This window comes from Astatotilapia calliptera, chromosome 13 (genome assembly GCF_964374335.1).
Source record: "Astatotilapia calliptera chromosome 13, fAstCal68.1, whole genome shotgun sequence".
NCBI lineage: Eukaryota > Metazoa > Chordata > Actinopteri > Cichliformes > Cichlidae > Astatotilapia > Astatotilapia calliptera.
In genome coordinates this window covers 5,126,755-5,143,965 of record NC_137434.1, presented here as the reverse complement: position 1 = coordinate 5,143,965, position 17,211 = coordinate 5,126,755, and the positions used below count along the sequence as shown (strand labels likewise).

Sequence of the window (17,211 nt, the reverse complement as noted above, 5' to 3'; positions counted from 1 at the left end):
TTTTGGATCATTGTCATGTTGGAAGACCCAGCCTCGTTTCATCTTCAAAGTTCTCACTGATGGAAGGAGGTTTTGGCTCAAAATCTCACGATACATGGCCCCATTCATTCTGTCCTTAACACGGATCAGTCGTCCTGTCCCCTTGGCAGAAAAACAGCCCCATAGCATGATGTTTCCACCCCCATGCTTCACAGTAGGTATGGTGTTCTTGGGATGCAACTCAGTATTCTTCTTCCTCCAAACACAACGAGTTGAGTTTATACCAAAAAGTTCTACTTTGGTTTCATCTGACCACATGACATTCTCCCAATCCTCTGCTGTATCATCCATGTGCTCTCTGGCAAACTTCAGACGGGCCTGGACATGCACTGGCTTCAGCAGCGGAACACGTCTGGCACTGCGGGATTTGATTCCCTGCCGTTGTAGTGTGTTACTGATGGTGACCTTTGTTACTTTGGTCCCAGCTCTCTGCAGGTCATTCACCAGGTCCCCCCGTGTGGTTCTGGGATCTTTGCTCACCGTTCTCATGATCATTTTGACCCCACGGGATGAGATCTTGCGTGGAGCCCCAGATCGAGGGAGATTATCAGTGGTCTTGTATGTCTTCCATTTTCTGATGATTGCTCCCACAGTTGATTTTTTTTCACACCAAGCTGCTTGCCTATTGTAGATTCACTCTTCCCAGTCTGGTGCAGGTCTACAATACTTTTCCTGGTGTCCTTCGAGAGCTCTTTGGTCTTGGCCATGGCGGAGTTTGGAGTCTGACTGTTTGAGGCTGTGTCAGGTGTCTTTTATACAGATGATGAGTTCAAACAGGTGCCATTCATACAGGTAACGAGTGGGGGACAGAAAAGCTTCTTACAGAAGACGTTACAGGTCTGTGAGAGCCAGAGATTTTCCTTGTTTGAGGTGACCAAATACTTATTTTCCACCCTAATTTATGAATAAATTCTTTACAAATCCTACCATGTGAATTCATGGATTTTTTTTTCACATTCTGTCTCTCACAGTTGAAGTGTACCTCTGGTGCAAATTACTGACCTCTGTCATCATTTTAAGTGGGGGAACTTGCACAATCGGTGGCTGACTAAATACTTTTTTGCCCCACTGTATATATATATATATATGTATATATACAAAGCATTTCCATAAAGACATTGATGAGCAAGTTTGGTGTAGATGAATTTGACTGGCCTGCGAAGAGTCCCGCCCTCAACGTTTAAGTCCACCTGCATGTAGTGATGTGGGTCCTTAAGCATCACGTTCCAGGGTGTTAGTAAGCCAGATGAGTCATACTAGGCAACACAGATTTAATTAACGAACATCATTTGTTATCCAGGGCTCCATTTATTATGTTAAGTAAACATCTCTGATCAGCAGGATGCCCTTTGAGGAGTTAAATAATTAATAACAAATTATGTGGTCGGCAAATCACAGCAAGCTAAATAACTGAACTTCATGAGTTATGTATTCTTTCCTCATTTGTCTGAACAAACTTTGCTTTGTTCTTATCACATATCTGAGAAGAGAGATTCCAGCTTCTTCCCACTGTTGAAAACTTTAAATTCGTGCAGGTACATGTGAGTTTGGGGTTTGGGCCCATTCAGGATTTTCTCTACTATTGCCAAATGTCTGCTGGAAAAGATTCTTATCCCTGTCATTCTTCTGCTGAGTAAAGTGTGTGTGGTTGATGGATGGAGGTCTGGGAAAAACAGAAAAAATGAACGTTCATGTTTTACTGATTTTATTATATCCACATTGCAGGATGAACACAGGTACTTCAATGGCGATTGGAGTACCTGTGAAAGAAACAGTGCAAACATACAGCAGAACAACCTGACCTGCAAGAGGCCGTTAATCACCCGAAATCTTTAACTCGTGTCAAAAGTATTAAAATCATCGCCACACAAAATTACAAGTTGCTTCGACAGTGTGTAAAGCAGGATTGTAGGGATGTTTAACTCAGGCAATGTGTGTCTTATTTCCTGATTTCTTTATTTGAAAGACAAGATTTTCCATGCTACTCTCTAAAGAAAGCAGGCACTTTCATCTGGTTCTGTCAGAATATGTGTTCTAACATATACATTTGTGCAACAACACAGAAGCGGTGAAAAAATCTAGACTACCAGTACAAAATGCAATTTGGAAACAGCAAAAATATGCAATAGTGCACTACAGTAGCAAGATGGTGCTTTGACCAGTATCCCACCTCTACACACTTCTGCATCGTCCCATATTCTTTTATCATCTTCTTGCTACATCATTCTACACGCTTACTGCTCTTCTGGTTTCGTGGAGTGATAAACTGTTTACCAAAACATTATCCTCTATGTTGGTGAAGAAACTGTTGACTCAAGCTTGAGAAATGTGCTCTACAACAGCAATAATTGTGGCATTTATGGGCTTGGCAGGTTTTGACAGTTAGATAGGCTCTTCCACATGTGTGGACTTACAAAATGAAAAATGGAGTCACAAAGGTGTATACAACCAAACTTTGTTCAAATTGTAGACAGCTTATTCTTGCAACATTCTCCTTAATGTCAAACAGCATTTACAAACTCCACCAAAGACTGAAAAGCGTTTCACACGCTGTTTTGACAGCTTGACAAAACAGCTTGTTTTGTCGAATGTGTGCTGTACGAATCTGAAAATACACATGGAGAAGTTAGTGGCAGTTAGTGGCTCTTGGCAAGAAACACTCTCCCCACATCAGTCACTCATCTTTAACATAGTAAGAAGGTGATTTAAGCTAGCTTTTTCTCTACTTAAATTTTCTCCACTGATGTTTTATCTAACAAGCGTTAGCTAGTTTATAAACTTGTCTATTTCAGCTAAGCAGAAGGTAGTTTGGGGGATGCCGTTATATAAAGTTTGCCTAACAGTGTTTTTTTTAGTCAGTAACAATATATGAACCAAACAGTTCATGGACTCCTCACTCGTTACTCACAGAAGTCTTCAGAGTCTTTAGCATCTTGCACACATGCTGCTTCCAGTCTTCCATTGAAGCAGACATTCATTGTATTTCAAAATCTTTGCCTTTCAGCTGTTGGGGACTCTCGTGCTAACCGGTCTGAAGATCTTCTTGAAGCAGATGGAGGTCTTGAGGGCATCACGAAACATGGAGCTGGAGAAAGCGTAGACGATGGGGTCCAAAGCGCTGTTGAGGTAGGTTAACACGATGCATATCATGAAAACCTGGGTTACATTAGTGTAGGACTCGCAGTCATGGGGGTGGTTTCCCTTGATGTAGGCCGCCGCTAGGCCTGTGATGACGCTTGGCATGAAGCACAAGGTAAACACCAGAATGATCACCATGACCGCTCTGATGGCCTTCCGTCCCTTCAGCTTCCTGCCTACTCGCCGTTGGCGAAGCCGGCAGACTATCTTTGCTGAGCAGAAGAGCAGCAAGAACCAGGGCAGGAGGAACTCTGCAACAAAGGCAATGTAATGCAGCTTAATCGGCACAGGGTCTTCTTCATAGGAGTTGAAGCTACGGCACTTGCCACTCGCCTGGTGGAAAAGGTTAGCGGTCAGCAGCGGAATCCCGCGGACCACCACAGCAGCCCAGATCAAGCCCGCGAGCCAGCCCGCCTTTGCTGAAGTCATTTGGCTGATGCAGTGATGTGGGTGGACCACCTTAAAGTAGCGATCAAGTGCCACCGCTGTCATGAATCCAATACTAGCAGAGCGATTGACAGTCAGCATGAAAAGGCTGATTCTGCACCAGACCCATCCAAACACCCACTTCCCTCGCAGGTGGGTGTCGATGCGGAAAGGCACGTTGATGAGGACCAAGAAGTCAGCAAGAACCAGATTGAAGAGGAAGAGGGTGTGAGGTTTCCATGACTTCATGCAACAGCAGAAAATCCACAAAGATACTATTGTTCCCGGCAGGCCCAGTATCTCAATTATCAAGCCTATTTCCATGAACATATTTTCTTTATTATTTTTCATGTGCCCGCTGCAGTGCAGTGAAGAATTATTTACTGCCTTCATTTCAGCTACGTGCCTTCTGAGCTCTTTGGTTTATCCGTACTTCCTTATTTTCAGCAGGTCATGTGTTCTGTCATAAAAGAGAGAAGTGCAAAGAAAATAATTTTTTCCTTTTATTGAACATTTTGTGAAATACTAGCACACACACCTGAAACTTTACACATCCTTCTGTTCTACCTTATTCGTCTGTTTCCCTTTAGATGAAAGCATCTATCAGTAAGATATATATCTGAAGTCAAACTTGAATACAGTAACTAGTTTATTGTTAGAAGCTTTCGTCTAACTTTTTGGAAGAAAATAAAGAAGCTCATTTAATGATTTCCATTTATGCATACCATGTAGTTATTTGTTTTTTAAACTTCAGTGCGAATCTCCCATGCAGTCTAACAAAGCAGTTTGCAAACTGTGTAAGTTATGAAAATGATTTCATAAAAGATACATTTTCCTTTCTATGTAGCGTAGGATTAACCATTAAAAAACACCAGGATTCATGTTAGACTAACAACTTTTGTTTTTAAAAGTTGCCATGGCAGCATTTATGTGCACACCGTGGATAACAAATAATCATAATTTATGCCCTGCATTCTAAACAGATATAAAGTAGAAAGTTTCATACTCACCAGCAGTCAACACTGACTCTTTGCTTTCCGCATGAGAAGACGGCGATGTGTCTTCAGCTTGTGCAGTGAAAGTGATATGATGTGATAAGATCCTTGGCAGTTTATAACTGCTGTCTTTGTCTGAGGGCTTGTTAGAACTTGTGGGTTATGAGTGCTCCAGAGAATTGGCTCTGCAGCTGAACCACTTCTGCTATTATAGACGGTGACGTGTAATAAGCACCTTTATGACATTTTTCTTGACATTTTATGACACACAATATGTCAGGAAATTGTGTAATAATTCATATTTTGAGAGAATCGTAAATTATGACATATTACATTATGGGGAGATGATACCTTTCTTTTTGTTTGCTTAGTGGGGGAAATGTGGGAAAGACTATCCAGGGCCCTAACAGTAGGAGGGGCCACGGCAAGCTTGGAATGCAAAACATTTGTTTTTATTTTTCATTTTTTTTCTACACAGTTAGTATGTGACTTAAATTGCTATAAATTGCCTCCCTACAAATGGCAGAAAATGTGTTTAGTCCACTCTACACCTGGTCTCTCCTTTAAAGTACAGCTAATTTACTCTATCAAGGTGACTGTTGCTATGTCATCTCAAGGAAACAGTTTCAGACTATAAAACTAACAAGAAGACAAAAGAAAGGAGATTTCTTTCAAAACAAGAGTGACCATGTTGACTAGTGTAACTGTGAGCAGTTATTAAAGATAGGGAGCCAATGTAGCTGTGCCACTACCAAAATAACCCAGCACAAAACCATGACGAAACGACTTTCATTTTATAAACAGCCAGCGGAGCAGCAGCAGATCCCTCTCTAAACAATGTGACATAAGGTGAGCTCATATAGTGGCAACTTAACGTTAGTCCAAGCAGTCGTTTGTACACTTAGATTTTCAGCAGTAAGCTTAGCAAGACTTCCACAAAGTAGCTTTAAATGTTATTTTAATAGTTCTCAGCCGGTGTGCCATGAGGTAAGCAGAGGATTTTGAGGAAGCCAGTGCATTTCAGCGTGATGAAATGGCATTTTAAAATACCTCAATGACACTGCTTTTTAATATATTAAAAAAAAGATAGGTAGCGTCCAGAGGGCATCCCTGTCAGATGCCTGAACCATCTCAACTGGCTCCTTTTGATGTGGAGGACCAGCGGCTCTACTCTGAGCCCCTCCCAGACGGCCAAACTCCTCACACTATCATTAAGGGAGAGGTCAGCCACCCTTCTAAGAAAGCTCATTTCTGTCGCTTGTATCCTCGATCTCGTTCTGTCAGTCACTACCCACAGCTCGTGACCATAAGAGAGGGTAAGGACGTAGATCAACCAGTAAACTGAGAGGTTCGCTTATAAGATAAGATAAGATAAGATAAGATAAGATAAGATAAGATAAGATAAGATAAGATAAGATAAGATAAGATAAGATAACCTTTATTATACACTCAAGTCTCTCTTCACCACGACGGCCCGGTAGAGCATCTGCATCACTGCAGCACCAGTCTGTCTGTCAATCGCTCACTCCCCTCTCCCCTCACTCGTGCACAAGACCCCAAGATGCTTAAATTCCTCTTGGGGCAGGAACTGACCCGGAGTGGACACTCCACCCTTTCCGGCTGAGGATGTGGAGGTGCTGATCCTCTTTCCCAACGCTTCACACTGGCCTGTAAACTGCTCCAGTCGGAGCTGGAGGCCGAATCCAACATAACCACATCATCTGCAAAAAGCAGATGTGAGATTCTGAGACCACCCAAGTGGACCCCTCCCACCACTTGGCTGCGCCTTGAAATTCTGTCCATAAAAACTATGAACAGAATCCGTGACAAAGGGCAGCCCTGGAAGAGTCCATGACTCACCAGCAGTGTTGTTTAGTGTTCTCCCTCCTGTGCTCTGTTCGTGTCCCTGAGTTAGTGTTGTAGAACAGTTTGTGAATTTCCTGTTTTACTTTGAAGGTCTGTGTCTCGTCGTGTCTAATTAGGTTCAGCTGTGTTCCCCTCTGGTGTGTCATTCCCTCATTACCTTGTGTGTATATATAGTGTGTGCCTGCCTGTGTTCCTTCTCGGTTCGTCTGTGTTATTCAGCGTTTCTCCGCGTCTCTGCTCTGCTTTCTCCGTGTCATCTCTGTGTATCATCCTGTGTCCTTATGCTTTCAGGTTTGTTTATTCGTTTTTTCCCAGTCTAGGCTTTAGTAGCTCCCTGTTCCTTATTTCCTGTTTTGTACTTCACCCTCACTGTAAATAAACACCCACTGGCACCCCAGCCAGTACCTGCATTTTGGGTTCTTTTCTCGTAACACCACACCACTGCCGCCCCAGCCTTGATAGTAACTGAGTTACAAGTAACTAATTACTAGGAAAAGTAACTATTGTGTTATTTTGAAAAAAATGTTTATCCCTCTGGGCTCCAGGGTATAGTTGGCTGTTTCTGACTACTTTTGATTTTACTTCTACATTTCACCTTTAAAAATATTTACCTTCCCTTGTTTGGTATCATTCTTTTCAGCAAAACCTCACATGTCTGAATTTACAGTTATTTTATCATTTTGACATACTGTATTAACACAATTGATCCAAAATCAGACACAAAAATCTTTAAATCCAAGTAGAAAAAAGTTGTAATTTTTACTATAATAACCACAAACGTGTTTAACGAATCATTAACTTGAAATGCAAATATAAATTGTAAATTTTCAAAATCTATGCACAAGTTTTGCAAACAACAGTTATATGCAGCTACTTACCTAAAAATGCAGCCAAGGCATTTTTTTTAACTATTTCAAACTATTTACATTACACTCAGGCGTTCTGCATCAAATAAGATGCCACACAAATTATTTGTACCACTCCAACAACTCATTTCTGTCCACTGTAAAATAAAGGAGAACATCACAAGCCTGATACCTGCAGGCATGAAAGCAGGAAGTGTATCACTCCTGTTTTCCACCTACAGACGGCGTCTGGCTTTGGTGGCTTTTTGGCAGCACCCGTGACATTCAGCAGACACACAAAACAAAACTATCCACTACACTACACACTAAATATACAACACAATACACTAACAACACACTGCAAACACGCTAAACATCACAAATCTCTCAGTTCTCAAAACTCGCTCTCTCTCTCTCACCGCCATCACTCCTGAAATTTCCTCCTCTTCCTAAACAACCAAATGCCATGTTGCTATTTCATTTTTTTAATGGTCAACATGGTACATTTTTCCACCAGTAGGAAAGAGTGGAGATGTATTCAGGAAAAAACATTGCTTATATTTTTTATCATAACTCTGGTTTTACATGGCCTATCAGCACAATTTTAAAAACTGGTATTGTGGTGGACACTAGAGGGCTCCACTCACACCCAGTGTATAGGAGGTGTGGTCCTGTGTTTTGTGGCGCGATATGCGCAGTTGATGTTGGAGACGAATAAAGAAGGAGTGAGAACTGAGAGCTCCGAGTCGTCTGCAGCTTTTTCTGACCGCCAGTGCCAGCCTCGCTCCCAGGCTGGGTTGCCCTCTGTCAGTTCCCCACCCCCCCCAGTTCAGCCGTTCCGGCCGTTTGCTTAAGCCCCGGGTCCTGGACTAGTTCTGCTGGGTGTTCGGGGGGGGCATGTGTGGTGGACCACTAGAGGGCTCCACTCACACCCAGTGTATGGGAAGTGTGTTCCTGTGTTTTGTGGTGCGATATGCGCAGTTGATGTTGGAGACGAATAAAGAAGGAGTGAGAACTGAGAGCTCTGTGTCGTTGATGCTTACCTCCACAGTATAAAGTTTGAAGTCCACACTTTTAACACAAACATGGAGAATCAGGGTTGCCTTGGGTTGACATAGCATCTTGTTGGTATGTCATCTGATTGGTTTACCATGACTACTTTATTCTTCCTCAGCCAATCAGCAGCACTTGTGTGATTGTTTCGCCCCGCTAGGTCCCAGTAAGATAAAGCAGACAGCTTCAACCGTCTGTGTGTTGAAAAAGTAACACATCCGCAACGCATTTTCTTGTTAGTAACTGTAACGGCGTTGTAATGATAGAAATAGTAATCCATTAGAGTTAAGTAACACCATTACTAACAGTGCTATTCCCGGAAACAAGTCCGACTCTTGATTTCATCACTTAAGGAATATTCACAAATTCCCATTGTGTCGTACTGAGAACTGGAAATTGTTGTTCATACATTTATTTCATCACGTCTGGATTGCAGTCTTTGTTTATTTGTCTTAAGCAAAACTTCCTGGGAATCAGGTTGTTCAGAATGCTGCGGTGACGTCGTCTAAGTTTTCCAATTACTCACAGCATGCAGTGACTCAGTTACATAGACAGCATTTTAAGATTCTGCCTTCTAGAGCTCTCCATGGACAAGAACCAGCATTGGGGAACACTGTACATCCCGAGCAGGTCTCTCTTCCTTTGAGTTTAAGATCTGGGAAATCAGTGGTCTCTTTTGCTTAACATTTGGTTTTATCTTCTGGCATTTGAAAGGTTGAAAGCATATGGCCAATAAAATGTTACTTAGACGATAGTAAGTAAAAAGAGAGAGAAAATTGTCCTGAAGGTAATGGGGATAATGAAGCGAGGACAGATCATATTAGAAGTGCTACAAAAATAAAATTGTATTTTTAAGGTTTTTTTATATAACATTTCATAAATCATATTATACTCATATCACACTCAATCATCCTTAAATAAAGAAAATCGTGTACTCTTAAGCTTGATACTCCAAGCAAAACTCTACAATAAAGTAAACTATAATATGAAGTGAGGCTGAAATGTGAAGAGATTTCAAACTGTTCAAACATGGATGCATCGTAGATTTTTCTTATATGTGTCATATGATTTCCTGATTACTGGCAATTCTAGTTACCACTACAGATTGTTGTGTATAGTTGTTAAATCAATTATTTGTTTGAAAAGACAAAAACATCTAAAGATACATGAGAGATATACAGGGTGGGCCATTTATATGGATACACCGTAATAACATGGGAATGGTTGGTGATATTAAAGTCCTGTTTGTGGCACATTAGTATATGTGAGGGGGCAAACTCCTCAAGATGGGCGGTGACCATGGTGGCCATTTAGAAGTCGGCCATCTTGGATACAACTTTTGTTTTTTCAATAGGCAGAGGGCCATGTGACACATCAAACTTATTGGTAATGTCACAAGAAAAACAATGGTGTGCTTGGTTTCAACGTAACTTGCTTCTTTCATGCGTTATTTACAAGTTTCTCTTTGTTCACAGCCATTGACATGTCGAAGAGGTTAACCCGTGAGGAGCAGATCGAAATTGTGTTGATATCTGGTGAACGCAGTAACCGGGTCATTGCAGCAGATTTCAATGCAAGACACCCTACGAGACCACCCATCTCCCACGCTACAGTTCAGTGTTGAATTGGTCAAAATGTGGACTCAAGAAAACTGTTACTAATGAAGAAACATCAGTGGCTGTCCTAGCTTCATTCAGCAAGAGCCCACAGCGTATCACTCGCCGCATGTCACTGGAGAGTGGCATTAGTCGAACATCCCTTAGGCAGATATTAGCTAAATGGCAGCCTTACAAACTCCAGCTACTGCAGCATCTCACCGAGGATGACCCAGATCGGCGCACAGAATTTGCAGAATGGGCAAAACAAAAATTGGAACAGGACCCTCAGTTCACGCAGAAGATTTTGTTCAGTGATGAGGCAAACTTTTATGTGAATGGTGAAGTTAACAAACAAAACCACCGCTATTGGTCTGACACTAACCCACATTGCATGGATCCCTCCAAGACTGTTGGAACAACAAAAGTGATGGTTTGGTGTGGTGTGTGGGGTACAACCATAGTGGGTCCATTCTTCATCAATGGAAACCTCGAGGCCACTGGATATTTGAAATTGCTACATGATGATGTGTTTCCCTCTTTATGCACTGAAGCTGGCACGTTCCCTGAGTTTTTCCAGCAAGATGGTGCACCACCACATTATGGGTGCCAGGTCCGAGCATTCCCAGATGAACAGTTTCCTGGAAAGTGGATTGGTCGTCGTGAGCCACTTGAATGGCCCCCAGGGTCTCCCGATCTGACCCCCTTAGGCTACGTCCACACGTACACGGGTATTTTTGAAAACGGAGATTTTTCGTTTTCGTTTTAAAAAAATAATCCCGTCCACACATAAAGGCAGAAATGAAGGAAAACGCTGCTATGAACATGCCAAAGCAGCAGGTGGCGCTAGATTCCTAACCGTGCCGAAATGTTGGCCAATCAGAAGTCTAGAAGCCTCGGTGGGAAAAAGTAAACAAAGCTGCGGCATAGAAGCAGAACCGAGTCGTCTGTGTGGAGGGACAGTAACTGTGTGTATATGTAAGCATTTAAACACTGCAGAATAGCGTGGCGCACAGTGTGACGTTAAAAAATGCGCACACCTTTGACGCTGCATTTTCTCCATTTTTCTAGTCCACACGTAAATGCAAAAACAGAGTTTTCAAAAATATCCACCCTGGCCAGAGTTTTTAAAAATCTTTGTTTTCAGTGACCAAAAACGCCGTTTACGTGTGGACGAAAGGTGCAAACGCATAGAAAAATCTGCGTTTTCAAAAATACCTGGGTACGTGTGGACGTAGCCTTAGACTTTTATCTTTGGGGTCATCTGAAGGCAATTGTCTATGGTGTGAAGATACGAGATGTGCAGCACCTGAAACTACGGATACTGGATGCCTGTGCTGGCATTTCTCCTGCGGTGTTGCTATCAGTGTGTGAAGAGTGGGAGAAGAGGGTTGCATTGACAATCCAACACAATGGGCACATTGAACACATTTTATAAGTGGTCAGAAACTTGTAAATAACTCATGAAAGAATAAAGTTACGTTGATTGTATAGAAGTCTATGAGAAAGCAACCCTTCTCCTCCTTTTCACTTTCAAGCCTTACTTACTGACTGACATTATTACCCTCATTAAGGACCACAATACAGATGATAAAATGGGCTATACTATAGGCCGGGGCTGCCCTAGGGAGTTTATGATTGACAGGTTCTGGTGTTATGAGCATACAGTGTCCCTTTCACTCAGATCTGTTCCTTTTTATCAACTCTGGTTTCAAAGCACTAAAATAGTAACGGCCAACATGCTTATCAATGGATAATATCACAATGACTGCATCTTTTACATCTAGTAATGGACAAAAATTAATTCCAGAGACCATAAAAAACGAATCTTCTTTTTTGCATTTTTCTTTGTAACCTCGATACCTTTTGGCCCAATCAATCTTAGGGTTTTGGGGTTTTTTTTTACAATCCCATAAGATGGTATTGTTTACCATCTTATGAAACTGTCTCTGTGTCAACATGGCAAAAAGTAGTCTTGAAGGCATGCTCTCTATTTGGAACTATGACAAAAGTGTTTTTGAAAACTTTGGCAACAGATTTTGGTAACATGTTAGTTTCTCAACTTTCATGTTACCACAGTTTAAGATACAACGTGCGTATCTGAGATCAAATGATGGTGGGGTTTGGCAATGAATAGGGTCTGACTCATGAGATCACTAATGTAATGAAGCCTTTGAGCTTGAGCCATTCTGTCCCATTGTTTCTCATCCTGATTTATGTCATTGCATCCCATTTGATCGCTCTGTTGGATCTTGTTTAAACATCATTTCCCCTTACTGGAACTTGTCCTGATGCATGCTTAGTCATCCAGGTAAGGAGATCTGAGACGTTGATTCTGTTCATCTGAACGTAGCGTTTTCAGTGGGAGAAACATTTCATCAATCATCCAAGTGACTTCTTCAGTCTCAGCTGACTGCAGGTTTCCCCAACCTAATGTAGCCAGATGGGTTACTCTGCCTTCTCCACCTCTCTCTCTCTCTCTCTGGCTGCTGTTCGGGTTGGGTTGAGTGGAAACACACCTGCACTCTAATTGCAGGGTGGCGACTGTCAGTATAAGGCCATGCAGGCTTCATTTCCCTATTAATTGCTTCTTTGCCTTTTGTGAGTGCAGTATCAGGCACCAATGCACTTATTTTCTTGGGATAATCAGGCAGTTTCGATCAGGCTCTACAACAGTTACAGTTAGGCCGTATGTGTATCCTCCTATCCACTTTAAAGGTTAAATAAGTGGTATAGTGGCGTATTGCTGTCCTGTTTACAGATTGGCCGACTTACTTATTTCCAGCCGTTGTGGAGAGGGCCGCCGCTGCACTACTACTAGCAACTGATATAGCGTCCTTAATTCTGGGGTAAGTAGCATTTGGCATTATTTTGCTACTGACTATAAATTTGAATAAAACATAGCTGGGCTTGAGTTAGAGCTGGGCGATATATCGAGTTTTTAAAAAATATCGATATATTTTTATACGAGATATAAGATGTGACAATATCCTTTATATCGATATAGTCTATGTTACGTTATAATTATACTTGTGGAGCCGCAAGTTTGCCTCTCTTTCGTCCACTTTCGTCTTTACGCAACGTTACTCGGCCTCGCCTCTCCTTCACTGAACACAACTCCCCCTCCTCCCCCATCGCTTCACCTACAGGAAGCGACAAGATGGACACGGCAAATCTCCGTTAACGAGTTACTGCGCATCGCCCCGTGCGTGGGGCTGGACGGCGTCAACGTGTTAGCTAGCTAACCACGCTAACGAGCTAACCACGCTAACGCCATGCAGCCCAGACTAAAATCCTTTCATTTTCTCAAAAGTTGACAGCGCGCCTTATGTATGAATTCTGGTTGTGCTTGATGGCCGCGAACCGATTTTATGTGGAACATGGCGCTCAGCAATCTGTCAAAAAATGTTTTAGTACGACTTTGGTAAGCTACGGAGCTGCACCGCTTGATGGATTGTCGGAGCATTACGGCTGAGCCTCGCGGAGTGATACGTACTGTGCTTCAACGTAATATTACCCTACTGTGTATAAGGACCATAAATGGCACCTGTTGAGAGACGTGGTTGCAAAGCGGATTGCAAACTCCAGGCTGTCAGTCACGCAGTACAAGTTGGGAACAGAGCAGCTTTGAAATCTGTCTTTGTTATTGTGCTCAGCGTCTTTTAGTTTACATTTTGACTGCACAATTGTGAGCTTTTTGTTATGCACAAAAACAACATTGTTTTCTTTTATTTATGGAGCATTATTATTTAATAAATGCTCATAATTTATTTTTGAGTAAATTTTATGTACATCTGCTCTATGTTAATAAAAGTGCCTGTGTGACATCTGGGACACAGCTTTGACTAAGAACTCTCTTTTTGTTCTTACTTTATGGCTTTAAAAAAAAATATCGAGATATATATCTTATATCGCCATCCAGCTAAAAAATATCGAGATATGAATTTTGGGTCATATCGCCCAGCCCTAGCTTGAGTGATCTCTTGCCCGTTTATTTTGCTGGTGTTTACTTACATCTGATATTTGTACTTGCACGTTTGACTTGCTCCAGTCGCCACAGAGAGCGCCTTTTTGGAGTGTTTGCTAGGATCAAATGTCATAACGACCATCATCGGTGCAGGCAACTGTTTGCCTGTGGAGTGTAAATTCCTAGGCTTGTGTACTTTACTTTCTTTGTTTTAAAAGAGTGTGCGTCTTTTATTATTGTGTGCTTGGAGTAGATTTTTTTTAGTTTGACTGTGAGCAATGAACCTGGTGCTAAAGCTCCTTTTCCATTAGTAACTACTCGAATCGACTCACTATGGCTCGCCCCGACTCAACTCAGGTTGACTGGTTTTCCATTACAATGCAGTACTACCTAAGGCCATGTCTCCGCTTTGGCCTTCCGTCCACACTGAGACAGCGTTTTTAGTCAAGGAAAACTGAACTCTTTGAAAAAACTCTCCAAAGTGGATACATTTGAAAACGCCGTTTTCACGTCACAGTGTGGACTGCGAAAACGCAGTCAGCCCATTTAAAAAGCTCGGTGCTTTTCCTCGACATTTAGCAGCAACATTTCAAATATAAATGGCAGATAGAAATAACGCAGGTCGAATTGTCTTACATTTCACGCATGTGCAATACAGGAACAGTTTCAGTCATTTCAGTGTGGATGAACAACTGTTCGTAAACGATTACAAACGATAGTGTGAAAGCAGAGAGTTTTTAGACAAAAACGCTGTTTTCAAATTTATCCGGATTAGTGTAGATGTAGCCTGATGTGTGTGGTCTCTCTCCCCACTTGGTGGCATGCAGTCTGACGACGTCACATTTTAGTACCTGCTCACTTGGAACCCCGGGTGGGGAGGTGCTAAAATAGTACTTGGTAGCAGGTATTATGACCACAATGGAAAACCCTTAAAACCGTAGTAAACCGTGCCAAGTCGATCCAAGTAGGTACTAATGGAAAAGGGGCTTAAGTGTCCTATTAGATTTTTGAGACTTTTTTTTTTAACTTTTATTTAACTTTTTTCCCCAACAAATATAAGACTGGTTCACATCCAAAATAATAACACTATACACAGCACTAGAATATTACAACATTATGTCCATAATTGTTGTCCACTAGGATCCAGTTTACAGGTTACTCCCAGTGCTTCCAGTGGTTTCTTCCATTTGTCCACAAAAATTCGGGAGCTCCCATCAATATAGTGTCCCAGCCTGATCAGAGTCTTAACTTCAATGATGAGCGACTTCCATAGAGAAATGGAGGGAGGCTCAGCCCCCACCCATCTCAACATAATGCTTTTCCTGGCCAACATTAACAGTGACTGAATTACATGCTCATGTTGTACCAGTGAGACAGGAATATATCCCAATATACACATTATTTGGTTTTCTGTCACCTGATGACCAATGGCTGTACTAATATTGGCGCAGACCTCTTTCCAAAATGACTGGATAATAGCACACTCCCACAAGCAGTGGAATCTAGTGCCCACTCTGACCTTACACTTGAGACAGTTTGGAGATGTTCCCATATTATACTTACTATAAATATACGGAGAAATATACACATTGTGCAAAATTTTGTGCTGCAGTTCTTTAAATCGGTTACAAACAGAGATTTTAGATGGAAGGACCAGGATTTTGTCCCATGCCTGTATATCTATTTCACATTTAAGCAGCGTCCCCCAAGCTTTTCTCAACCATGCCAGTTTATCCTCGATTAGGGCATAAATCTCGGAATAAAACTTTGATACAAAATGTTTATGCTCCCTATTATCCAGAAAAAATTTCTCCAACCGAAAAGAGGCAGTTGAGATTTGTAATGATTTAGCATTTTTTAACACATAATTTCTCAATTGCAAATACTTATAAAACTCAGTCTTTGACATAGAATACTGGGATTCTATGTCTTGTCTTCAAGGATTCAAATGATTTAAACTCACCATGTTTAAAGAGGTCATAAAACCTCTTTACACCTACTTTATGCCATCCCACAAAGCTTGACCCTACGTTCTGCGGCAGAAGGTCAGGATTATTTATAAACGTTGACAAGATATTAAACGGAAGACTACCGTTAAAAGATTTTCTCAGTTTTCCCCACGTCCACATAGCATTATATATCAGTGGGTTATGCTTTATTACATAAGGTAAGTCATTTAGACTTTAGATTTTTGGGACTTTTAATGTTCTTTTTTGTTTTTTACTGAGGTGAACCGAGGATAAGCCAGTAGCTGTGGAACCTTTGGTGGTGGGTTGTTTCCACTTTTGTTGTACAGCACCTTGGGTCCAAAGTTGGTTGGTTGGTGTGTCTGTGTGATTTTTCTCTCTCATGGTCCTCAGCTTCTGGTAAGTCCAGGTTGTTTTATCTTTGATCAATGGTTGCTAATCAATGATACATCCAGATTAACAGAGTCACCTTTATGGACTGAATCTTGTCTTTTCTTCAGATGAGCCAGGGCCACTGCTGTCAAAGAATGATTTTTATCTCTATCTGCAGGAATTCATATTTAGTGGCATTGCTCTGATCTGGGTGCTTCCCTTCCACATGCATACAAGGGAAGTGTAAGGCAAGGACAGCAGCAGCAAGACCCCAGCACAGAGCACAACAGGCAACATTGAAAACAAGGGTATAGGTGGGTTGCAATGTAGCTTGCAGATGCACAGCAAACACAGTCAGGCTGAAGCGGCTTAAATAGTGTGACCTCTTTTTGACGCATAGAAGAATAATCAAGCCATCAACTGATGTGGGCTGACACTGAGACCAGTTGATCTTCCTGGATTACACCATACTTGACTTCATGATCTACCAGAATTCACTCGTCCCGTCCGCTGTCATGCCGTACTATAAAATGTCAGCTGTGTGTTTGCCAGAATCACTGGACTCTGATCTGGACGGCTGCCATTCATTCAACTGTTTTATTAGCGTACACATAAAACAAACACACACAAGCAAGCAGCGCCACCACGTCAGGACTGACATCTGCTCTCAGACCCACTTTATGGTTGCAGTGTATACTATGCATGTGTGAAACCAGGCTGTTAAGAGCTCGCTTCCATATTTGTACCATATGTTTTTATTTGTATATTGGCATCTTTGTGTACATGTCAGTTGGTGTCAGTGATTAATGAGCGTAATCCACTTCCTTATTTCTATAATAAGAAAAGAAAACATGATAACATCATATAAATTTCTCCCCTGTACCTGAGCCATTCAGCTCCCTAAATAAACTAAGAAATGCATAAACTAGCTGCAGAGAGGACGGTGAA

The 17,211-nt window shown here is 41.7% G+C and overlaps 1 protein-coding gene across 1 annotated transcript; it reads right to left on the bottom strand.

Moving 5' to 3' along the window:
• Positions 1-1,727: 1,727 nt before the first annotated feature.
• Positions 1,728-4,754, bottom strand: hcar1-3 (hydroxycarboxylic acid receptor 1-3). The gene is made up of 2 exons (XM_026190307.2): positions 4,614-4,754; positions 1,728-4,063 (listed from the first exon to the last, which is right to left on the bottom strand). Exon 2 carries the CDS (start codon positions 3,994-3,996, stop codon positions 3,040-3,042), a length of 957 nt encoding a protein of 318 aa, XP_026046092.1. The 5' UTR covers positions 3,997-4,063; positions 4,614-4,754; the 3' UTR covers positions 1,728-3,039.
• Positions 4,755-17,211: the final 12,457 nt, after the last annotated feature.